General features: G+C 42.9%; 1 protein-coding gene across 3 annotated transcripts in view; it reads right to left on the reverse strand.

Moving 5' to 3' along the window:
* Window positions 1–515: 515 nt before the first annotated feature.
* ppm1e (protein phosphatase, Mg2+/Mn2+ dependent, 1E) overlaps window positions 516–19,696 on the reverse strand; it is a 51,360-nt gene continuing 32,179 nt past the window's right edge. For all 3 annotated transcript variants that reach the window (XM_008401975.3, XM_081615495.1, XM_081615494.1), the window contains 6 exons: window positions 17,655–17,776; window positions 16,159–16,358; window positions 15,199–15,387; window positions 11,369–11,512; window positions 9,742–9,835; window positions 516–9,025 (listed from right to left, as the gene is read on the reverse strand). In XM_008401975.3, the coding sequence (XP_008400197.2) occupies window positions 8,160–9,025; window positions 9,742–9,835; window positions 11,369–11,512; window positions 15,199–15,387; window positions 16,159–16,358; window positions 17,655–17,776 (1,615 nt within the window). In that variant the 3' untranslated portion in view covers window positions 516–8,159. The remainder of the gene's footprint in view (window positions 9,026–9,741; window positions 9,836–11,368; window positions 11,513–15,198; window positions 15,388–16,158; window positions 16,359–17,654; window positions 17,777–19,696) is intronic.

A 19,696-nucleotide genomic window follows, 5' to 3' on the forward strand; every position in this document is an offset into this window, starting at 1 on the left:
CCAGAGACTTTGTCTAGTCTTTATGTTTATATTTATGTATATATATGTATATATATATATACCCATTATTCACCAGTTACAGTACACATATTTATATACTACAGAAACACAGTACAGGTACTCAACATGTGTTTTCTTCTTCACTTAACCTGCATGTTGAAGCAGAACCAATCATGGGGTTTGTCTTCAAGCCTGGAGGACAAGAATGTGGGGTTAACCTCTGACCCCTGTCAGCTGATTCGCTCTGCAGCAAACTAGCAAACGTCTGCCAGCTTGGAGTTTTCTAAACTTTTTCCATCCGACAGCAGCAGGTTTGTATTTCAGGAGAGGTAAAAATGAAGCTGCATCTTTCTGTAATTATGGCGTTTTATTGCATCCTTGAGCAGAAGACAAACCCACAGAGCCTGTTTATTCTAAATGAAACGTCCTTATTGCTTACAAAGAAGAAAAAAACCTGGTTGTGTAGATGGACAGTCACGATGGGGCCCAACAGTCGGACACAAACGAAGCAGAGCTGAACTTCTGCACGATTCTTTTATTGCTTTTGCATTTTCAGCAACACTGTGAACGGATTTCAATTTTTTTCATCAATGATCAGAGTTTAAATTTCTATTTACCGCCTGCAACAGTCTGACGGCCACTAAACAGAGAAAAGGAGGAAACTGCTGCCAGAAAAACCTCAAAGTTTGAGATGATCTCAGAAATGTTCTAACAAAATCAAGAAAAATCCTGAGCTGCAAGTCAAAAATTAGCTAGAAAAAAAATTAGGGATAAATCTCAGAACCAACAATTAAATATTTAGCTTTTGGAGCCACATAACAAGAAATGTTCTTATTTTTTCAAGAAAATTTCTAGATTAACACATTTTTTGGAGAAATTTACTATGACTTTTTTCTGTTGATGATTGTACACAGACTGCGGGTCGTCTTTGAAATATGAAACCTTGTTTTAATAACAAATCTTTCTTTGATTTTACATCAAATCTCTCTTTTCCACTGATGCTCTTCGGTTCCTGTTGGAACACATTTCCTGTCCAGACAGGAAATACAATCCAAGAGCTCCGAAAACCAGGAAACCATCCAGACCTTCAGAGGTACTGAACATGCTACGGTCCGTTTTACACCACCTGATCAATAAATTAGATTGGAACTGATCAATAAAACTCCTGTTTGAACAACAGAGTGATGTATATAAACTTGTAAAATGTTAGGAAAGGTCAGCGCTAGAACCAGCTGACCAAATGTGTTGCAGCTCCGCCGGGGTTGCTGGGTAACGGCGCTGTAGCCGTGAAACATGACTTAACAAATGGGAGGTTTTTGAAACGGGTCGTTTTCCAAACACCAAAAGATGTCTGCGTGTTTTTTTGGTTGTTTTATGTTTTTAAATATATTCGTTTTGCTTTCAGAATCAGTTGAGACCCAAATGGAAATACAAAAGCATAAATGAACAAAAATGCGAGTTTTGCAGAACAGGTGCTCTAGTTTATTTTCATTTTGAAGATTATGGCTTACAGTTGATGAAAACTTTTATTTTTTTTAAATGTGAATATTATATAAAAGAAATTGAAGGATTATTTCAGAAATGTGGGCCTGCTGTAAATTATTTTGCTCCTTTTGCATGAATTACTTCCTCAATGAAATTTTGGTTTTAATAACATTAAAAATGACAGAATTATATGTTACGTAACATAGATTTCACTTTTTAACGTCGATCACTGCAGGAATGATTTGATTTGACGACGTCTGGACGCTGCAGGTCGGTTTGCATGTTCTCCTTTTTGACCCAGTGGAAAATGACCTCAATATATTTTCCTAATTATGACACCTAGGTAACCAGATTTATTCTCTTCATTGGTTTTTAATTTAAAAACTCCTTCATACTAAAAGTTTAAAAAATGTAAAAGTTTTCAATTTTAAGTGCTATGCTCCAAAACAAGGCAGTTGGAAACCAGTGAATTTAATTCATTTCTGTTCAATGTTATCATTGGATTTTTTTGGGCTTTTGCAATAAGACATAAACATCATGATCATTGAAACATTTACTAGTTTTAAGCAATAACATCGGATAAAAACTGGTGAAAATATTTAATTTGTGGTTCAACAGTTGAGACTGAAACTAAAACAGCAGGTCTTTGATTTTCCTGTTTTCTAATGTTTTATGTGCTAATAAACTGGAGTGACATCTTGCTACCTTTCATTTGAACTGGGACTATGTACATTTTGATTGAAGATATTAAATAACATATTTATCTCTATTACTGTTTACATCTGGGTGAGGAAGCGGCTAAGCTACGACAGATGGACAATAAAAACCTCGTCTCTGTTTCTCTGTCTGCTAAAATGTGAATGTTTCAGACCGAAACTCTCAGCTGCTGAGGCTTGTGGATTAAAACTAATTTATAATAAAGTTTCTATATTTAGTCCTCCAGATCCACGACTCAGAATAAACACATGAATAGATCAGTTTGCCTGCTTTCTTCAGGCCTTTACACACAAATACTGTGACGTTTCTCAAATGTCTTTTTCTTTGCTTTCTCACCACTTCGCCAGTGGAACCAGTGGCTTTAACCCAGTTCTTCCCAGCAGTTAAACCGTCTCAGGTTCAGATGTGGTGATAAGACATTTGGCATCAAATGAAGGGAAATTATAGTTATAATGTCAATAGTTCATCTGAAAACAGCCAATTTGCTGAAAATGTGAATAGAAGGAGAAACAAAAAAATCTCCTTGTTTTCCTTCTCACCTCAAAATGCTTGGAAAAAAGTGAAAGGAATGTATTTTAAAATAAAACGGCTTTCTGAGTAATAACATATAAATGTGTTGACAGCTTTCACTTTATATTTCAACATTTGCCAACTTGGTCCCTTTAACCACTTGAAATGACAGTGATGCATTTTGACATGTGTGACGGCGTACAGTTGATTATAAATGATGAGTCGGCAGGTGCCCGTCCCTGATTGATTGATTGATTCCAAGAAGACGACGGAGACGTCCCATTGGCTGCTTTTCGGAGGGAACGGACATAAAAGATGCTGACTTCCTGTGTTCCATCTCCACCGGCCACAGCCTTTTCCTTTACCTGTGTTAGAGTTCTGGAGTGGAGGAGTGAGCTGCCGTTTATGTTTCCTTAGTTTTCTCAGGTTTTTCTTAGGTTAGGAAGGTAAGTTTTTTTTGTACTTTGGTTTATTTACTGTTGATTAGGTAAGCTTCTGTTACTATTTAGATAGTTTCCTTTTGTTTGTTGTTTTCGGCGATAGCTCACTCTGAAGCCAAGTACTCCAGTTGTAACATCTTGATCCAAAAAATATATCTTTTTAAAAATAAATCATTATCAACTGTTGAATTTTGTGTGTGTCGGATGTTGAGATCGGAGGAGGACGGATCCTTCATGCTGCGACCTGAAGACTGGTCGTAACACATGAGTCATGTTTATGTATATTAGTTTTAAAGGTTTAACCCTTTTTATGTTGGTTTGGCTTTCAAATAAAACAGAATAAATAAACTCTGTCTAAATATAACCAAACAGTGAATAACAGCAATAATACGACACAGAAAGTATCCCTACTTCTACTTTAACGTCCCCCAATGTGCCAATAAAATGTTATTTTTGTACCTCGTCTTTGGAAACTTGAGCTCAATAAATGACTGAAATGGTTTCAAAGAAAAAAGGTTCTAAACTCTGTTCTCCTGATTTAGGGTTATTAATACAGTATATATTTACTAATTTTATGTGTGATATAAAGTGCGTTTGGTACATTTATGTATGAATAATTTTTAAAGCACAGATTTTTAAAACAAATCCAGGTCAAAATGAAATGTAATCCCTTTATTACATTGGTAGCATTTCTTTATTAGCTTTACCTGATTAGCATCTGATAAGTGTTATTTTAAGTTTTGCTATAAACAATATATGATAAACTTCTTTTATTTAGAATAAATTATTTTTGTTACATCAGATGGAAGACAGTCCTGCCAACAATCGTTTCCATTTCAAACTAAATTATCATTTGACAGAAATGCCTGTTAAACTCTTTAAGCCTAAATAGATCGACAATGTTATCAACAACTGCAACATTTAACATGTAAATAGTTTACAAATAAAAAGCTAATTGATTTTCTCATATTTCTTCCTGTTTTTATGGTTAGTCTGATGGTTCATTCAGCACTTTTTGATTTTTAACGTGAAAAACATCTCAAAAAGTGGCTACAGTTTAATTCTTTGAACATTTATGCTAAAGATTTTCTTTCAGCATTTGCAGACATTGTTATGGTAGCATATTTAGTTTTGTGCAGCCTGATGGAAAACTGATAACTGGTCTAAATATGGATGAGCTGCAGTGAGGGACGTCTCGGCCCAAACATCAGAGACCCGTCCAGCTCAGACGTCTGGAGCCTTTTGGGCTTCAGACGGAAACTTTTCCTGCATTGATGCACTTTAAATCCAACACTTTATGAATCTCATGCAGGTTCTGTTTACATGATTCACCATCATTCATTTTAACTAAGTTACAAGAAAATCCCTTTTTTAAATGTCATTATGAGCTTATAAGCTTGATGTTGCCACAATATTCACTTCAACAGAAATGGGTTTTATGACTGAGCTAAACTAAACAGCTGCAGCTTAAACTTTCATATTTATCAGGGTGGATTTAAATTTCCTTAGTTATTAAACTCCTGTCAAACTTCCCAGCACTTTTCTTTTATATTCATTAATCATGCAATAAATAATCCAGATTGAGGAAAGTATGCAACTTTCCTACCAATATTAATGCTAATTTTATCAAGCTTTTCAAGAATATCTCTGAGGTTTTAGTTAAAGCAAATAGGTAAAACTATGAGACTAATAAAAATATATATGTCAATATCCTTCCTCCTAAAAGCCCATTAACCCAGGAGGACGTCCCATCTGGGCTGCATGAGGCATTTATTCAGGTAAGTGAAATCTAATCTTTCATAATCCGACAGTTAATGCTTTTAAGGGTAGACAAATTGTTGCAGGATAATTGCTGGGTCACTGACTGAATGGTGCGGCAGAACAGCGTCTGCAGCCTCATCTGAAAGCAAATCATCCAGAGAGAAGCAGGATCAGCCATTAGCGCTCATTTAGCATCTATCTCACAGAAACAGGATATTTTACACTCTGTATTCATAAGAAAGCAGCAAAATCACAGAATGTTTATCTTTCCAGGATGGACAGAAAGATTTGGTCCAATTTCTTTTAGTGGCAATGAAGGAAAATATGAATTATAATGTAAAGGAGACGTTATTCACACCTCGTCACGTTCTCCACGGTTTTTAACTTGGAAACTTTTTCTAAAACCTATTTAAAGAAAAAAAAATGGATCTAAAATCCATTTTAGTTTTAGTTCCATTAGGAAAAATATATTCAGACATTTATAAAAACATTTTCCTACCAAGCATTTGGGACATACTAATAAAATAAAAAAGATAAAATTACAGGAATAAACTAGAAAATCCCAAGAATAGAGTCAAAATAATACAAGGATAAATTGACAGTAAGAGTGACAAGAAAACAACGTTTTTTTAAATAATCAAACCAGAATAAAGTCATAGTATGATGCAATACTCTGACATCATTCTAGTATTATTTTTATTTTCTTAGTGTGGCCCTAGGATTCTGCTGTGCAAATTAAACATCATAAGTATTCATACACTATTGGACTCAAAGTTGAGCTAAAGTGCAGAAAGTGAAACTCGCCCAAGTCGACTTTTTCTTTGATAAATAGATTATTATGACTTTTTCTTCTAGTCTGGATTTATTCGGCTCAAACACTGACGTTGAATTTTTCTTTTGGTTGCAGCAGCTTAGTAAAACGTCATCATTTCCTGTATAAAAGCACAGCACTTCCTCCCCGGACGGGTCAGGAGCTGGAGTGGCGAGCGTTGCCATGGCTACTGGTGACCATTGGTTGATACTCAGCTTTACAAATGTATGATTTATTTGCAATATTGACAGATTGGAACGGCTAACGACTCAGACTGGCTGCGGTGCTGAGGAAGAAGGAGAAGCTAATGGCAGCTAACACCAGCTAATAGCGGCTAATGGCAGCTAACACCAGCTAATGGCGGCTAATGGCAGCTAACACCAGCTAATAGCGGCTAATGGCAGCTAACACCAGCTAATGGCGGCTCAGGACTGTTGCCATTAAAATCTCCAACACAGAAAAAGTTGCTGGATTTATCACTCGCTATTTTTGAAAAAAGTCAGTCGTCTGAAAAACGGATAAATTTAGCGACAAAGTGGACAAGTTGACAGCAGTGATTGTTGCGTTCGATCGCAGCCCCTCCCCCTCACGTGTCTCTTGGCTCCGCCCACTTTTCTGGCCGGGGGCGGGGCTTAGCTCTGGGAGTGGGTTAGTTACGCTTCAGGTCAAAGTGCAGATTGGATGTTTTCATCCAATCGTCAAGCTAATTTTGAGCAAAGTTTTAAAATCTTGCAAAAGAGAAAATGTTAATTATGCACGTTTCTGGATAGAAGCGAATCCAGACTCGTTTTGTCCGATGTTGACATTTGCATGATTGTAAAAAAACATAAAAATTTACTCCTCTGACCGATACGACTTGTTAAAAAGACACTAACCACGTTTCCTCCAGGCAACATCTAAAAATCTGAATAGATTTTCACTGTTTTACTGTAACAACCGTCTATTTAAGAGAACAGATTTTGGTTTTATGAGGTATAAATATGAGGTTTTTGTTTTTTTCTAATCTTGCTAAAATGAGGAATATTTCTCATTTTGACGGGTCTTCGGACCGAGGAAAGTTTCTCCCTGCAACACGTAGACATGCGAATACTTCCTGGATATGTTTTGTTTTTGTGAAAGTGTCAACAATGAAAAAGTAGTCGCCATGGTTACAACATGTAGGTCTTTAAAAACGTGAGTGTGATGAAATACACTAAATTATTACATTTCTGAATGCCAAACTAAATGAGTTCATATCAGCTGCTTTCAAAATAAATCACTTCTCTCTACAGAGGCACAGAAATAAATGAATGGAAGTTTATATTTTTAATCACTTGAGGCTTTCACAGCCCAAACAGAACTGAGCTCTAACTAAACTAGTAACAGGTGTTGGAGTTTTCCTGAAGTGAGACAGCTCCGACTTTATTTGTGTTGTCTGCAGTAGCCGCTCTGCTCCACATGCAGGTAGTTCTACACATTTACGTCACATTCAACCTGTGAATACATCCGACTGTCCAGCATTTGGAGCTCTGGCTTCATACCGGCTGACCAGTGGCCACAGACAGGATGTTTGGGTCTAAAGCGGCAGCAGGCTTGTGTTCGGCTTACAGTGAGAAATGTTTCAACTTTGGACAGAGTACCGGTCCTCTAACATCGACTGATTATCACATAACGACTGCAGGAGCCACGACTACTTACTACCAAAGAAATATGTGGTTGAAGGCAAAGGGGAGAAGTGAAGAACCACAAAACGGTTTGTTTTGGCTGAACCTTCAGACAGACGGGAGGCTCTGCAGGTGAAGGAAGCAGCGTTTCCATAGCAACGTGTTTCTCAAGAGCCACACCTGATTGGACCAAATTAACATCTGTGACTACATGTTACTTTTTAAATATCACTAGCTGACGTCTTTGGCATCAAGCTGTCCTTTATTTTCTTAGTTACACAGACTTGCTGTTGTAACCCAGAACAAACTTTGGGATTAGTTACAGTTTAAGCACTTCGATAGGATAACGGCGGACATTTTGTGTTAGCATTAGCGCCATTAGTTGGTCTACATAGTGCCTTTAACAGAGAAAGTCTGCTTACATTTCAAAATAAGAGCATCTGTTTTAGTAGCAAACAGTAGCTTTTTTTCAGACATTTATAAGTAGGAAGGGATGAATGTTGATACTTTAAAACAAAATCCGATTTGGTTCCTGAAATAATGAGACTAAGACAAATAGTTAAAAACAAAAATATTTTAAAAATACATGATGTAGGGTTAGAGTTAGAATAAACTTCTTTTATTCTGAAAAGAAGTTGAACTCTCAGCTTCTTATTTTGTTGCTCAACTTTTTCATAATGATGATGATTTTGGACACATTTCTGCAGTGGGATTAGCCAATCAGTGCTTGCTCTTGAGAGACGGCGTTACTCAGAAACGCCACTAGGAGTCAGCAGAGAGCGCCGCCTCCCTTCAGATGGCAGCGTCATAGGGCAGGTGAGGCACTGCCACTCCAGGCCTCCAGGGGGCGTAACTCTGCGTGTGGCCCGACGGTATCAGACCCAGCAGCTCTTTGGACCTGCTCGGCCACCTCCGACCCGATCGGCGGCCGACGTGGCCCCGCCTCCAGGCGAAGCCGCAGGCGGGGCCTAAAAGCGCGGCCATTTGGGGCCACAGTGGGTCCGTGAAGCCGGCGGCGCCGGGCTGCTGGAACAGGAAGCGCGGCCTGCGTCTCAGAGGGCGCGGTCCCCGGTAGCTGCTGGGGCTGATGTGGCTCTCCAGTGACGGCCCCAACAAGCTGAGGCTGGTTCTGTCCGTGAATGAGTCCGTCCGGTCTTCATAGGCGAGGTCCGCTGGAGCCGAGCACTGCTGCAGCGGCCAGCCGCCGCGGCTTTTTCCTCCCACGTCCGCGGCGCTGCCTCCCTCGCCTCCGTCTCGCTCTACTCTCATTGCTTCATCTTCTTCCTCCTCTTCTTCCTGCTCCTCCTCCACCACCTCGGCGGCCTCCTCCTCCTCCACCGGCTCCTCCGTCCCGCCCTCCTCTTCGTCCTCGGTGCTGGTGGGCGGCGGGGAGCGCGGGTCGCGCAGGAACACCACTATGACCGTTATGTTGTCGCTGGAGCCTGCGTCTCGGGCCGAGGCCACCAGCTTGTGGGCCACCATGGTGGTGTCACCGGCGTTCTCCTGCAGATGGTCGCTGACGACGCGCACCGCCTCGTCGGGACTCACCGTGTCCCAGAACCCGTCGCAGGCCAGGATCAGGTAGTCCTCTGAGCCGTCCAATGGGAAGATGCCGTGGTCCGCGTCCCCACAGATGTACGGCTTGTGCTCCGAGTCGCCTGTCAAAACATCCAGGTTAGATTATTGTCTGTAACGCTTAACGCATGTTAGGTCAAATAATCAGGTTTCCTGTTGAGTTGCACTGAAATCTGGAGGCTCCGTTTGTGGTAATTAAACCATTAAAATAGACTTTTATTTTGAAAAGGTTCTGTGAACTCCATTTTGAAAGGCCAAAATAATCTCTTTTGTTTTGCGACAGGCTCCAATGAGACAGCAGGTTTTTTATTTGTTCATTAAACGCGGCTGAACTTCGACCTCACAGCAGAGCTCCGTTTACAGCAGTAAAGATGGCCGCCGCCGTTTATGGAAGATTTCTGAAGTTATTCAGTCGACAGCATCGTCATAACTCAACGGAGGCTCATAACAAAACACAACTAACAGCAACGGCTTTTTGTGCAACATTGACTGCAACTTCTGTGGAGAAGTGGGTTCAGTGTGGGGCTGGCATTCAGAATTTCATATTCCTAATTTTCACACGGTGTTTACGTCTGGCTTTTTCTTTATGACGCTTGTTTCACATCAACAACATAAAAAGCAAAATGACCAAACAGAAAATCTGGATTTCAGTTTAACTGAAAATCTTTAAATCAAGTTTAGAGTTGGACTGATGGCAGCAACGTCTGCTTCTCCTTCCTGGCAGTTTTCTTATTTGTACTTTGACATTTCAGGCGAAGAGTATTGCCTTCCCACAATGCACTGCAGGAACTTTACGTACCTATTGCTCTGGATACGGACAGACTCCCGTTGACCCTCCATGTGCCAAACCAAATCACACATCCTCCCAAAGCCTCGATCCTCTGCTTCTCGTCCTGCAAACAAAGAGATGCTCATCATCTGCAGATTCCTCCATCTGCCTCATAATGCACTTAAAGGAACGGTCCACTCAAAACATTGACGTTTTTTGGGTTGGGGTCAGGCAGCGCTTCTGTTTCTGGACTGAAAATACAAAGTGCAATTTTTAAAATGGAAAGATGCCAAGAAAACCTTGATGATGGATGTTTCTTTGATATTCCTTCTTGAAAGTTTAAAATTAAAGAACAATGGGGCTGAAAAATAATTTTTTTTTAATGCTAGATATCTGGACATTTTTGTAAATAACTTAAACTAAATCTTGAAGCCATGTTACTTCAAATTGATGGGGGTTTTTTCACAGGTTATTTTGGAGGCTTTAGCCGAGAACATATTTCTAAACATGATTTATTTCCATAATACCGACATAAAATATATAAAAGAATTTGTCCAGCTGACCAAGCTAACAGACTTGGGTAGCATTAGAGTAACAGTTCTGTATGTTAGTTTCTATAGAACCGGATGAGTTTTCTGGCCTTTAAACAGTGAGGTGACTGTTTACCGCCTGTTTCTCCCAGCACAGCAACAGGAGCAGCAGCTGCTTTTCAGACCTTTGTGGAGGAAAACATGATGGTTCTGGATAAGATCAGATTCATGTTTGTTTTGGCCGATTTAAGGACATCAGGGCTGATTGACCCAACATGGATGTTAAAATAGGCGCCTCATGATACTGAGCACAAAGAACAGCATTAGTGGGAAGCTCTGCTGCCAATATGCTGTTAGATATAATACAGACTGAACCAGCCGGTCGCTCAATGTTATTTTATTTCAGGTTCAGAAACTTCAACCAGATCCAAATATAAAAACTGGAAACAGAAAAAAAGATGAACAGTTATGCTTCTCTGAACAGGTCAGGGTCTCTCTATGGCCTATTCAAAACCTGTTCATTATATTTTCAGAATAAATTATTCTTGGATAATCAGATTTCAGTCGGAGCTGGTTTAGGGTCTCTGTCCCTTTAAATCCAGACAAACTGTTTACACTCAAAACAGATGCACAATTATACAACCATACATCTTTGAAAAGCATCAGTAGAGCCTCCTGCACAACCAACCAGAATGCAGCAAATCAACAACTAAACTCTTGTCTTTTCCAGCAGCCGTTGTACAGCGCGTAAACTAATTGACCAACCGCTGGAGATCAGCTGGGGTTGCTAGGTAACATGGCTGGAGATCAGCTGGGGTTGCTAGGTAATGGCGCAGTGCCGTGGAATTCGACTTAACAATGGTAAGTTTTTGATTTTAATTTTCCAGACACCAAAACAAACTTTTTGCCAAAAAACATCTGAGTGTTTTTTTAAAACCCAAAATGGAGAAACAAAAACATGGAAGAAGTGAATTTTGCATCTTAGGTTCCAACATATAGACATTATTCTGCCGTTCATGACCGACTTCCCCCCTACAACCACTGGATATTTTCCTTTAACAGTGGCTCCTTGCCAAGTTTACAGAAAACTGATTTGCTTGTTCTGTGAAGGAAGAGACGTGTGTCACCTCTCTGTCTGGTTTGTGTGGCTTCATCAGCTCCACCACCTGCCCTCTCCGCACCAGGATCACCTGGGAGTCTCCCAGCCAGGCGACATGCAGCGTCCGGCCCCGCAGGAACGTCACCACCCCGGTGGTTCCACAGCGCAGGTGCTGCCGCAGACACAGGAGAACTGGGTTTGTAACCGATTTATGACTTTATCATCTCTAAACAATACATTTAAGCAGTAAAACAACACATTCAAAACCAGGGCTGAAACAATTAATTACGATAAATCGATTGTCAACTAATTTGCTATCGATTAATACACTGGAGTACAAAGACCCTGAAAGAACAGAACTCAGCAGTTATTAAAACAAAACTGTAGAAACAATCTATGCATTTTGCATTTAAGTTGAAAAACCTTCTTTGTAAATATCTCTTATCCAGAACTCTAGGGTTAGTTTTAGCTTTACCAAGTTCAAATTTTGTAAAAGAAAACAAATCTATTTATCTCCCTTTGTTATCTATGAAAGAAAATAATCCCCAAACGCAGCATGTTGAACTTTCCTCATGTTTGGAGGATTTTTAGCTGCAGATTCATCGTTTGCTATAAATGATAAACGTTCAGCGAAGGCCTCTCCTCGGGCTGCCACCTTATCGTGGTGGAGGGGTTTCAGTGTCCCAATGAGCTCTGCTGTCTGGGGCTTTATGCCCCTGGTAGGGTCACCCAAGGCAGACAAAGCGCAGTCCGAAGACCCCTTATGATGGAGAAGAACTTTGGACTTCGTTTTCCCTCGCCCGGACGCGGGTCACCGGGGCCCCACTCTGGAGCCAGGCCTGGAGGTGGGGCATGATGGTGAGCGCCTGGTGGCCGGACTTTTACCCACGGAGCCCGGTCGGGCTCAGCCCGAAGAGGAGACGTGGGTCCCCCTTCCAATGGGCTCACCACCTGTCGGAGGGGCCAAAGGTGTCGGGTGCATTGTGCTATGGGCGGCAGCCGAGGGAGGGGACCCTGGCGGTCTGATCCTCGGCTGCAGAAGCTCTTGGGACGTGGAACGTCACCTCTCTGGTGGGGAAGGAGCCGGAGCTAGTGTGTGAAGCTGAGAGGTTCCGGCTAGAAATAGTCGGCCTCACCTCGACACATGGCTCTGGTTCTGGAACCAGTCTCCTTGAGAGGGGCTGGACGTATTTCCACTCTGGAGTTGCCCACGGTGAGAGGCGCCGGGCTGGAGTGGGCATACTTGTTGCCCCCCATTTGGGCGCCTGTACGTTGGGGTTCACCCCGGTGAACGAGAGGGTAGCCTCCCTCCGCCTACGGGTGGGGGGACGGGTTCTGACTGTTTGTGCTTACGGGCCAAACGGCAGTTCAGATTACCCACCCTTCTTGGAGTCCTTAGAGGGGGTACTGGAGAGTGCCCCTCCTGGGGACTCCCTTGTTCTGCTGGGGGACTTCAACGCTCACGTGGGCAATGATAGTGAGACCTGGAGAGGCGTGGTTGGGAGGAACGACCCCCCCCGATCTGAACCCAAGCGGTGTTCTGTTGTTGGACTTCTGTGCTCGTCACGGATTGTCCATCACGAACACCATGTTCAGGCATAAGGGCGTCCATATGTGCACTTGGCACCAGGACGCCCCAGGCCGCAGTTCGATGATTGACTTTGTCATCGTCTCATCGGATTTGCGGCCGTATGTCTTGGACACTCGGGTGAAGAGAGGTGCGGAGCTGTCCACTGACCACTACCTGGTGGCGAGTTGGCTCCGGTGGTGGGGGAGGAAGCCGGTCAGACCTGGCAGGCCCAAACGTGTAGTGAGGGTCTGCTGGGAACGTCTGGCGGAGTCCCCTGTGAGACGGAGCTTCAACTCTCATCTCCGGCAGAACTTTGAACACGTTCCAGGGGAGGTGGGGGACATTGAGTCTGAGTGGACCATGTTCCGTACCTCCATTGCCGAGGCGGCCTATCGGAGCTGCGGCCGCAAGGTTGTTGGTGCCTGTCGCGGCAGCAACCCTCGAACCCGTTGGTGGACACCTTCGGTGAGGGATGCTGTCAATCTGAAGAAGGAGTCCTACCGGGCCTTTCTGGCCTGTGACACTCCAGAAGCAGCTGATGGGTACCGGCGGGCGAAACGGCATGCGGCTCGGGTTGTCGCTGAGGCAAAAACTCGGGAGTGGGAGGAGTTTGGAGAGGCCATGGAGACAGACTTCCGTACGGCTTCGAGGCGATTCTGGTCCACCATCCGGCGTCTCAGGAGGGGGAAGCAGTGCAGCACCAACACTGTTTATAGTGGGGATGGTGCGCTGCTGACCTCAACTCGGGACGTTGTGGGCCGGTGGGCGGAATACTTTGAAGACCTCCTCAATCCCACCAACATGCCTTCTGTTGAGGAAGCTGAGCCTGGGGACTCAAGGTTGGGCTCTCCAATCTCTGGGGACGAGGTCGCCGAGGTGGTCAAAAAGCTCCTCGGTGGCAGGGCCCCGGGGCTGGATGAGGCTCCTAGGGTGGCAGGGCCCCTAGGGTTTCAGGGCCCCGGGGGTGGATGAGATCCGCCTGGAGTTCCTTAAGGCTCTGGATGTTGCAGGGTTGTGTTGGCTCACGCGACTCTGCAATATCGCATGGACATCGGGGGCAGTTCCCCTGGACTGGCAGACTGGGGTGGTGGTCCCCCTGTTTAAAAAGGGGGACCGGAGGGTGTGCTCCAATTACAGGGGGGTCACACTCTTCAGCCTCCCTGGTAAGGTCTATTCAGGGGTCCTGGAGAGGAGGGTCCGTCAGATAGTCGAACCTCGGATTCAGGAAGAGCAGTGTGGTTCTGGTTCTGGTCGTGGAACACTGGACCAGCTCTACACCCTCAGCGGGGTCCTGGAGGGTTCTGGGAGTTCGCCCAACCAGTCTACATGTGTTTTGTGGACTTGGAGAAGGCGTTCGACCGTGTCCCTCGGGGGGCCCTGTGGGGGGTTCTCCTGGAGTATGGGGTACCGGGCCCTTTGATACGGGCTGTCAGGTCCCTGTATGACCGGTGTCAGAGTCTGGTCCGCATTGCCGGCAGTAAGTCGGGCTCGTTTCCGGTGAGAGTTGGACTCCGCCAAGGCTGCCCTTTGTCACCGATTCTGTTCATTACCTTCATGGACAGAATCTTTGACCAGCCGAGGTGTTGATCCGTTTTGGGGGCCTTAGGATCACATCTCTGCTTTTTGCGGATGATGTGGTCCTGTTGGCTTCATCAGATCGTGATCTGCAGCTCGGTCATCCGGGAGGGACTCAGAGTAGAGCCGCTGCTCCTCCACGTCAAGAGGAGCCAGTTGAGGCTCGGGCATCTGGTCAGGATGCCTCCTGGACGCCTCCCTGGTGAGGAGTTCAGGTCCCACCGGGAGGAGGGGAGACCCAGGACACGCTGGAGGGACGATGTCTCTGCTGGCCTGGGAACGCCTTGGGATTCCTGGAGGAGCTGGAAGAAGTGGCAGGGGAGAGGGAAGTCTGGGCCTCCCTTCTGAAGCTGCTGCCCCCGCGACCCGACCCCGGATAAGCGGAAGAAAATGGATGGATGGTTCAGCGAAGGAAAGCAGTCATTGCATTTATGCAATAAAATGTTAATTTTCTCACAAAAAAATTAAAATTTATTTGCATCTTTTAATGTATTTCTAATATTGAAGAAAAACATTGGAATGAAAAATCTGCAGAATGTGCCAAATTTTTATCCGATTAATTGTCAGAATAATCGATTACAAAAACAATCGTTAGTTGCAGACGAGACAACAAGAGCTGTAAAAAACAAAAACGTAAAAGCAGACGGGTTTCTGATGGAGGACGGGTCGGGGTTAAAGGTCAGGGTGGGGGTAAAGGTTAAAGGTCAAGGTACCTCTCGTGAAGCTTTCTTCACGAAGCGCTCGTCCGTCAGCTTGAAGGCTCGGCACAGAGCGTCGTTGGGATCCTGGCTGAAGGATTCCTGGTGGAACAGGTTGACATGAAGGTGGTTGGCAGCATAAATAGCTGCATCAACGCCGCCGTGTCCGTCAAACACAGCAAAGAACGCCTGCTCCTCCTGATCCTGGGAGGCAGAGCAGAGAAAAGCTTCGACATTCATTCAATAAGTTTCTCACTGTGGGAAAAGCAGCAGCAGAGGAAGACGCCATGCTGACCTACAGCTTTAATACCGCGGCGCCTACACTGATCTTAAAATAGCCTCTAAAGACTCCTGGTGGTTAAAATGTAGCATTTCTATAGAGCTGCGGCTCTATAGAAATGCTACACAGAGCGACTGGCTTTGCTAAAGTGCTGCTCAGATCAACACCTGATTCCATATTGTGTCTTTTTCACATCGTGCAAACAAATATCTGCATGTTTGGTGAATATTTACATTTGCAGTTAGGAAATCTAAATGTGGAGCTCCAGGGTGATGGAAAAACACAAGATCAGTTATTTAATTTTCCTTTTAAAATCCAAGTGAAAAACAAACAAATCTGTTGGCGGGAAAATCAAGATGGATTAACCTGAATGCATGAATGATTAATTTATTGTTTATTAAAAATGTCTTGGCTACTTTCTGTAAAACTGTTAAGATTTGGGGGAAAAAATTGTTCAGAGAATTTCTTTTGTTCTCATTTTGTTTTTGCTCTGATCAGTTTGTGGTTTTTATATTTATTTATGTTTTACTAACCATGTTTCTCTAGATTTGGTGCAAATATCTCAGCACAGATGAATCCAGACAAGACTAACAAGTAACTTTTTAGCAACTTATAACATCTGATAAATAAATATCTGGGGTTTTCCAACCCTAACCCTCTGAAAATGATTAAGAAATTGCATAAATAAATTTTACCTGAATGTTGAAGAGGGTGTTGAAGTCGGGGATGATGATGTGCTTATCCTCCATCTTGCGCCTCATGTTCTTGATGGCGTGGATGGACGTTTCATAGTACGGCTGCGGGCGGCGGCGGAACGGCAGCTCCTTCTGCCACAGGCAGCAAATCTCAAACAGTCTGTTAAACACCAACCGCGCCATCTTCACCGACTCCATCTCTGCAACCAAAGCAGCAGCAGTCAGGAAGAGCCTTTGCTCCTGACTTGCAAAGACATTAAAAAAACACATAAGATTTTATCCCCATGAGCAAATTTAAAACTCTTCTTAAAACTCTTTAAACAAAGAGTGTGAATATGCTGTTCAGTTATTTTATAAAGTATTAATTCTACATTCTGGTTTTAGTATTTTATTTTGTGTATTTTATCTGCCGTTAGACTGGAGAAGTTTAAAACGAGTGGAGCTGTGATGAACGAAGCAGAACGAGTTTCCAAATGTATCTGAAAAGCAGGAGGAGGTAAAGAGAACATTGACAGTTGTTGCTTTTTGGCATCTTTGGGTCTCCATAGAAGCTGTTTAGTTTGAGGCATTTGCTCCAGAGGTGCCGATAATTGCATTTTGAACAGATGTAATTTCTCTAAAATAATCAATTTAGCAAAAATGGAGACTGTGCACAATAATTTATCAGTCTGAAGACTCCAGGCTTTACAGCAAAAACACTTTTGACCCGTTTGTTGGATCTTCAAGCATCTTAAAACGTTTTGGCTTTGCTTTCAGACAAAGGCTCGACTCCTTTTCATCAGCAGGAATAAAACGGAAAAATAATTGAGTTGGAACTGTTTGAACCTACATAAACATCTAAATTAACCAATAAATATTCAATATAACCTGAATTCAAAGTCAAAATAAATAGAAGCCGTAAACCAGATGTGACTCTGAACTATGAAAAAAAAATCTAAATTTTCCACAAATTAAATCTTCAAACAGAAAATTGGATTAATCAATAAAATGTGATTTTGATTCATCAGAGTAAAGGGGGTGTAGAAAAATAAATACGTCATGAGTTTCAGATTTATACTCAACATCCACATATAATTTTTTTATTATTTTCTGTTGGTTTTTTGCATTAAATCTGAATGACACACTGAAGTTTCTGTTTGGAATGAAGCAACATTTATTTTTAAGTGTTTGCGACTAAAGAGAGAACAAAGAACCAAAACTGCAAAATGTTAGCATTGCATAATAGTTTGTTTTTTCATTTTGAAGGTTACGGATTACAGCTGTTGAATTTTGAATGACATGTGAGTAAAATATTCGCTGATCTAAACCATAAACTAGGGAAGCCGTTTGCCGTCCGCTGTGACTGAGCCTCCTATCGCCCTCTAGTGGTCAAATCCCACTTACTGCACCCATAGAGGAGAAGTGGGACGCGGCTCTGGAGGTTTGTGGCCGAGTGTGAGGGACGAACTGAGAGGCAGCCCTAATTTGTTTGAGAGAGCGATTCCCCGGCGACTCACGTGGCAACGGATCGGCGCCGTCTTCCACGGCCTTGTTGAGGTTCTGGATGGACAGATCGGACTGGAGCAGGCTGTCTGCGGTGGCGCGGGCCAGAGCGGCCGCCAGCGAGCAGGGGCAGTTACTGTGGAGAGACAGGTCAGCAATCAATCAATGTATATATTTACCTTGAATCTAGGCTGAAACTATTAATCACACTAATTGATTAGTTAAATAATCATCAGCTCGTCTAGTCGATGACTGATCAATAACTGGACAAATCGATGTTCTCCAGCTGCTGCTGCCTAAAACCAGGCAGATAAACCGCATCAGATCTGAAGTCCTTCAACTCATAAAAATGGTTAAAACTGTGGAAAAAAGTTGGTGTCGCCTTGTTGCTATAGCAACAGTAAAACTGCAAACTTCGGTTTCCTTGAGCTGCTGGGTTCAGCTCATAAACTCGGTGCTTGTTACCAGATGCCATCGGTTTATTTTGGACATTAATATTTACACTCCAACAAAACTAAAAAAAATGTAAATAGACAAAAACATGAAACTACTTTAATATCAGCTGGTTCCAGTTCCAAACACAAGATTATCAAAACCTCACATACTTTCCAACATGTCTTGGTCTAAAGCCCTCTTAATAAGATGCTAGAGAACATTTTCCTGGAATCTTTTTTACACAGAGCTGCCCCTCCTCCACCTATTGCTGCATCGTGTTGATGCCTGAAGGAAATCTACACATTTATTTCACTTACAATAAAGTCCAATGAATTCCTCTGTCCAATAACTGCCTGAACCGACTCGTCTTTGCAGGACTGCGGGGCTGGTCTGTTTGGTGAGGGGCGGGGAACACCCTGGGCAGATTGCCACGACAAATTCAGTTGCTTGGAAATGTTGCTGTCACAAAGACTGGACAGGCATGGAGAGGAACCAGATGTTTCAAAGCAAATGCAACATTTCTGGCAGCAGACTCACTCTGAAGGCAAATGTTGGTAGATTAACGGCCTCCGAGTGGGAATAAGCCACTTTGCCCTCAACAGGAAACCTACCATCACGCCTTTAATTAGCACTTCCTCTTCAGGTCGTTCTGGTTCATATTAATTGGAACCTAGCAGGCCAGCAGAATCCTCAAAGGCTGCATTGCATTTAATTTCCAAATAATAAATGAACCAGGTTTTTCTGAGCACAACACTTTGCAATTCTGCTGCATCCAGTGTGAAGGCGCTCAGTGGCTCATGCATCACGAGTTTCATCAATAAAAACTCACAGCGCTAAGCCTCAACATCTGTAAAGAACTCAGGCCTGTTTCTGCCAACAGAGGCAACCGAATGAGCTCATTTCATCCATAATGCTGGGATCTTTAAAATACGCAGACGCTTTTAAATAAGACGTAAACGTTGGCATAAATATATACTTGCTTATTAGTATCTTGAGTGGAGTAGTCGAGAGCATTTACTACGTACCTGACGCTGATAGCCATCAGATTGATTGTATTTTGAAGCATGTGATAAAAATTTTTATGTATGACTCAGACTGAAGCTAACAGCTATTTGAAATGAAGATATAAACTACTGAGTGAAGCCAACATTCGCTCAGAGTGAAATTAAATGTTTTTAGACAAGCTATGCTAACAAAAACACAAAGTTCAGCGAACATCAACTCAGAATTAAGCTAACAGTGACTCAATTGTAAGACAACTACTCTTATGTAATAATTTGAAGTCAAACACACAGCAGTGTTGTGGTCAAGACCACCTAACCCGAGACCAAGACCAGCGCCGCTCTACATGATACGATAAAATGTGAAATATGGTTGAAATTGCTTCTCAAATATATCTGAAAGATCCATGTTCCCATAAAAACACCTAGATATTAAATACTTAATAAATGTTACCAATATTAAAATGAAGTGCTTCCATCTCTGTGCTACAATCTGTGATGGTCTCAAGCCATCCCTAAAAAGATAACGCCCTGGGCATTTGCCCATATTGCTCATGTCAGAAACCACCACTGTCTGCACCATTAAACATAGCAATTGAGGCAAAGCCCTGACGCTCAAC

Source organism: Poecilia reticulata, chromosome 14 (genome assembly GCF_904066995.2).
Source record: "Poecilia reticulata chromosome 14, P_reticulata-male-v2, whole genome shotgun sequence".
Classification (NCBI taxonomy): domain Eukaryota; kingdom Metazoa; phylum Chordata; class Actinopteri; order Cyprinodontiformes; family Poeciliidae; genus Poecilia; species Poecilia reticulata.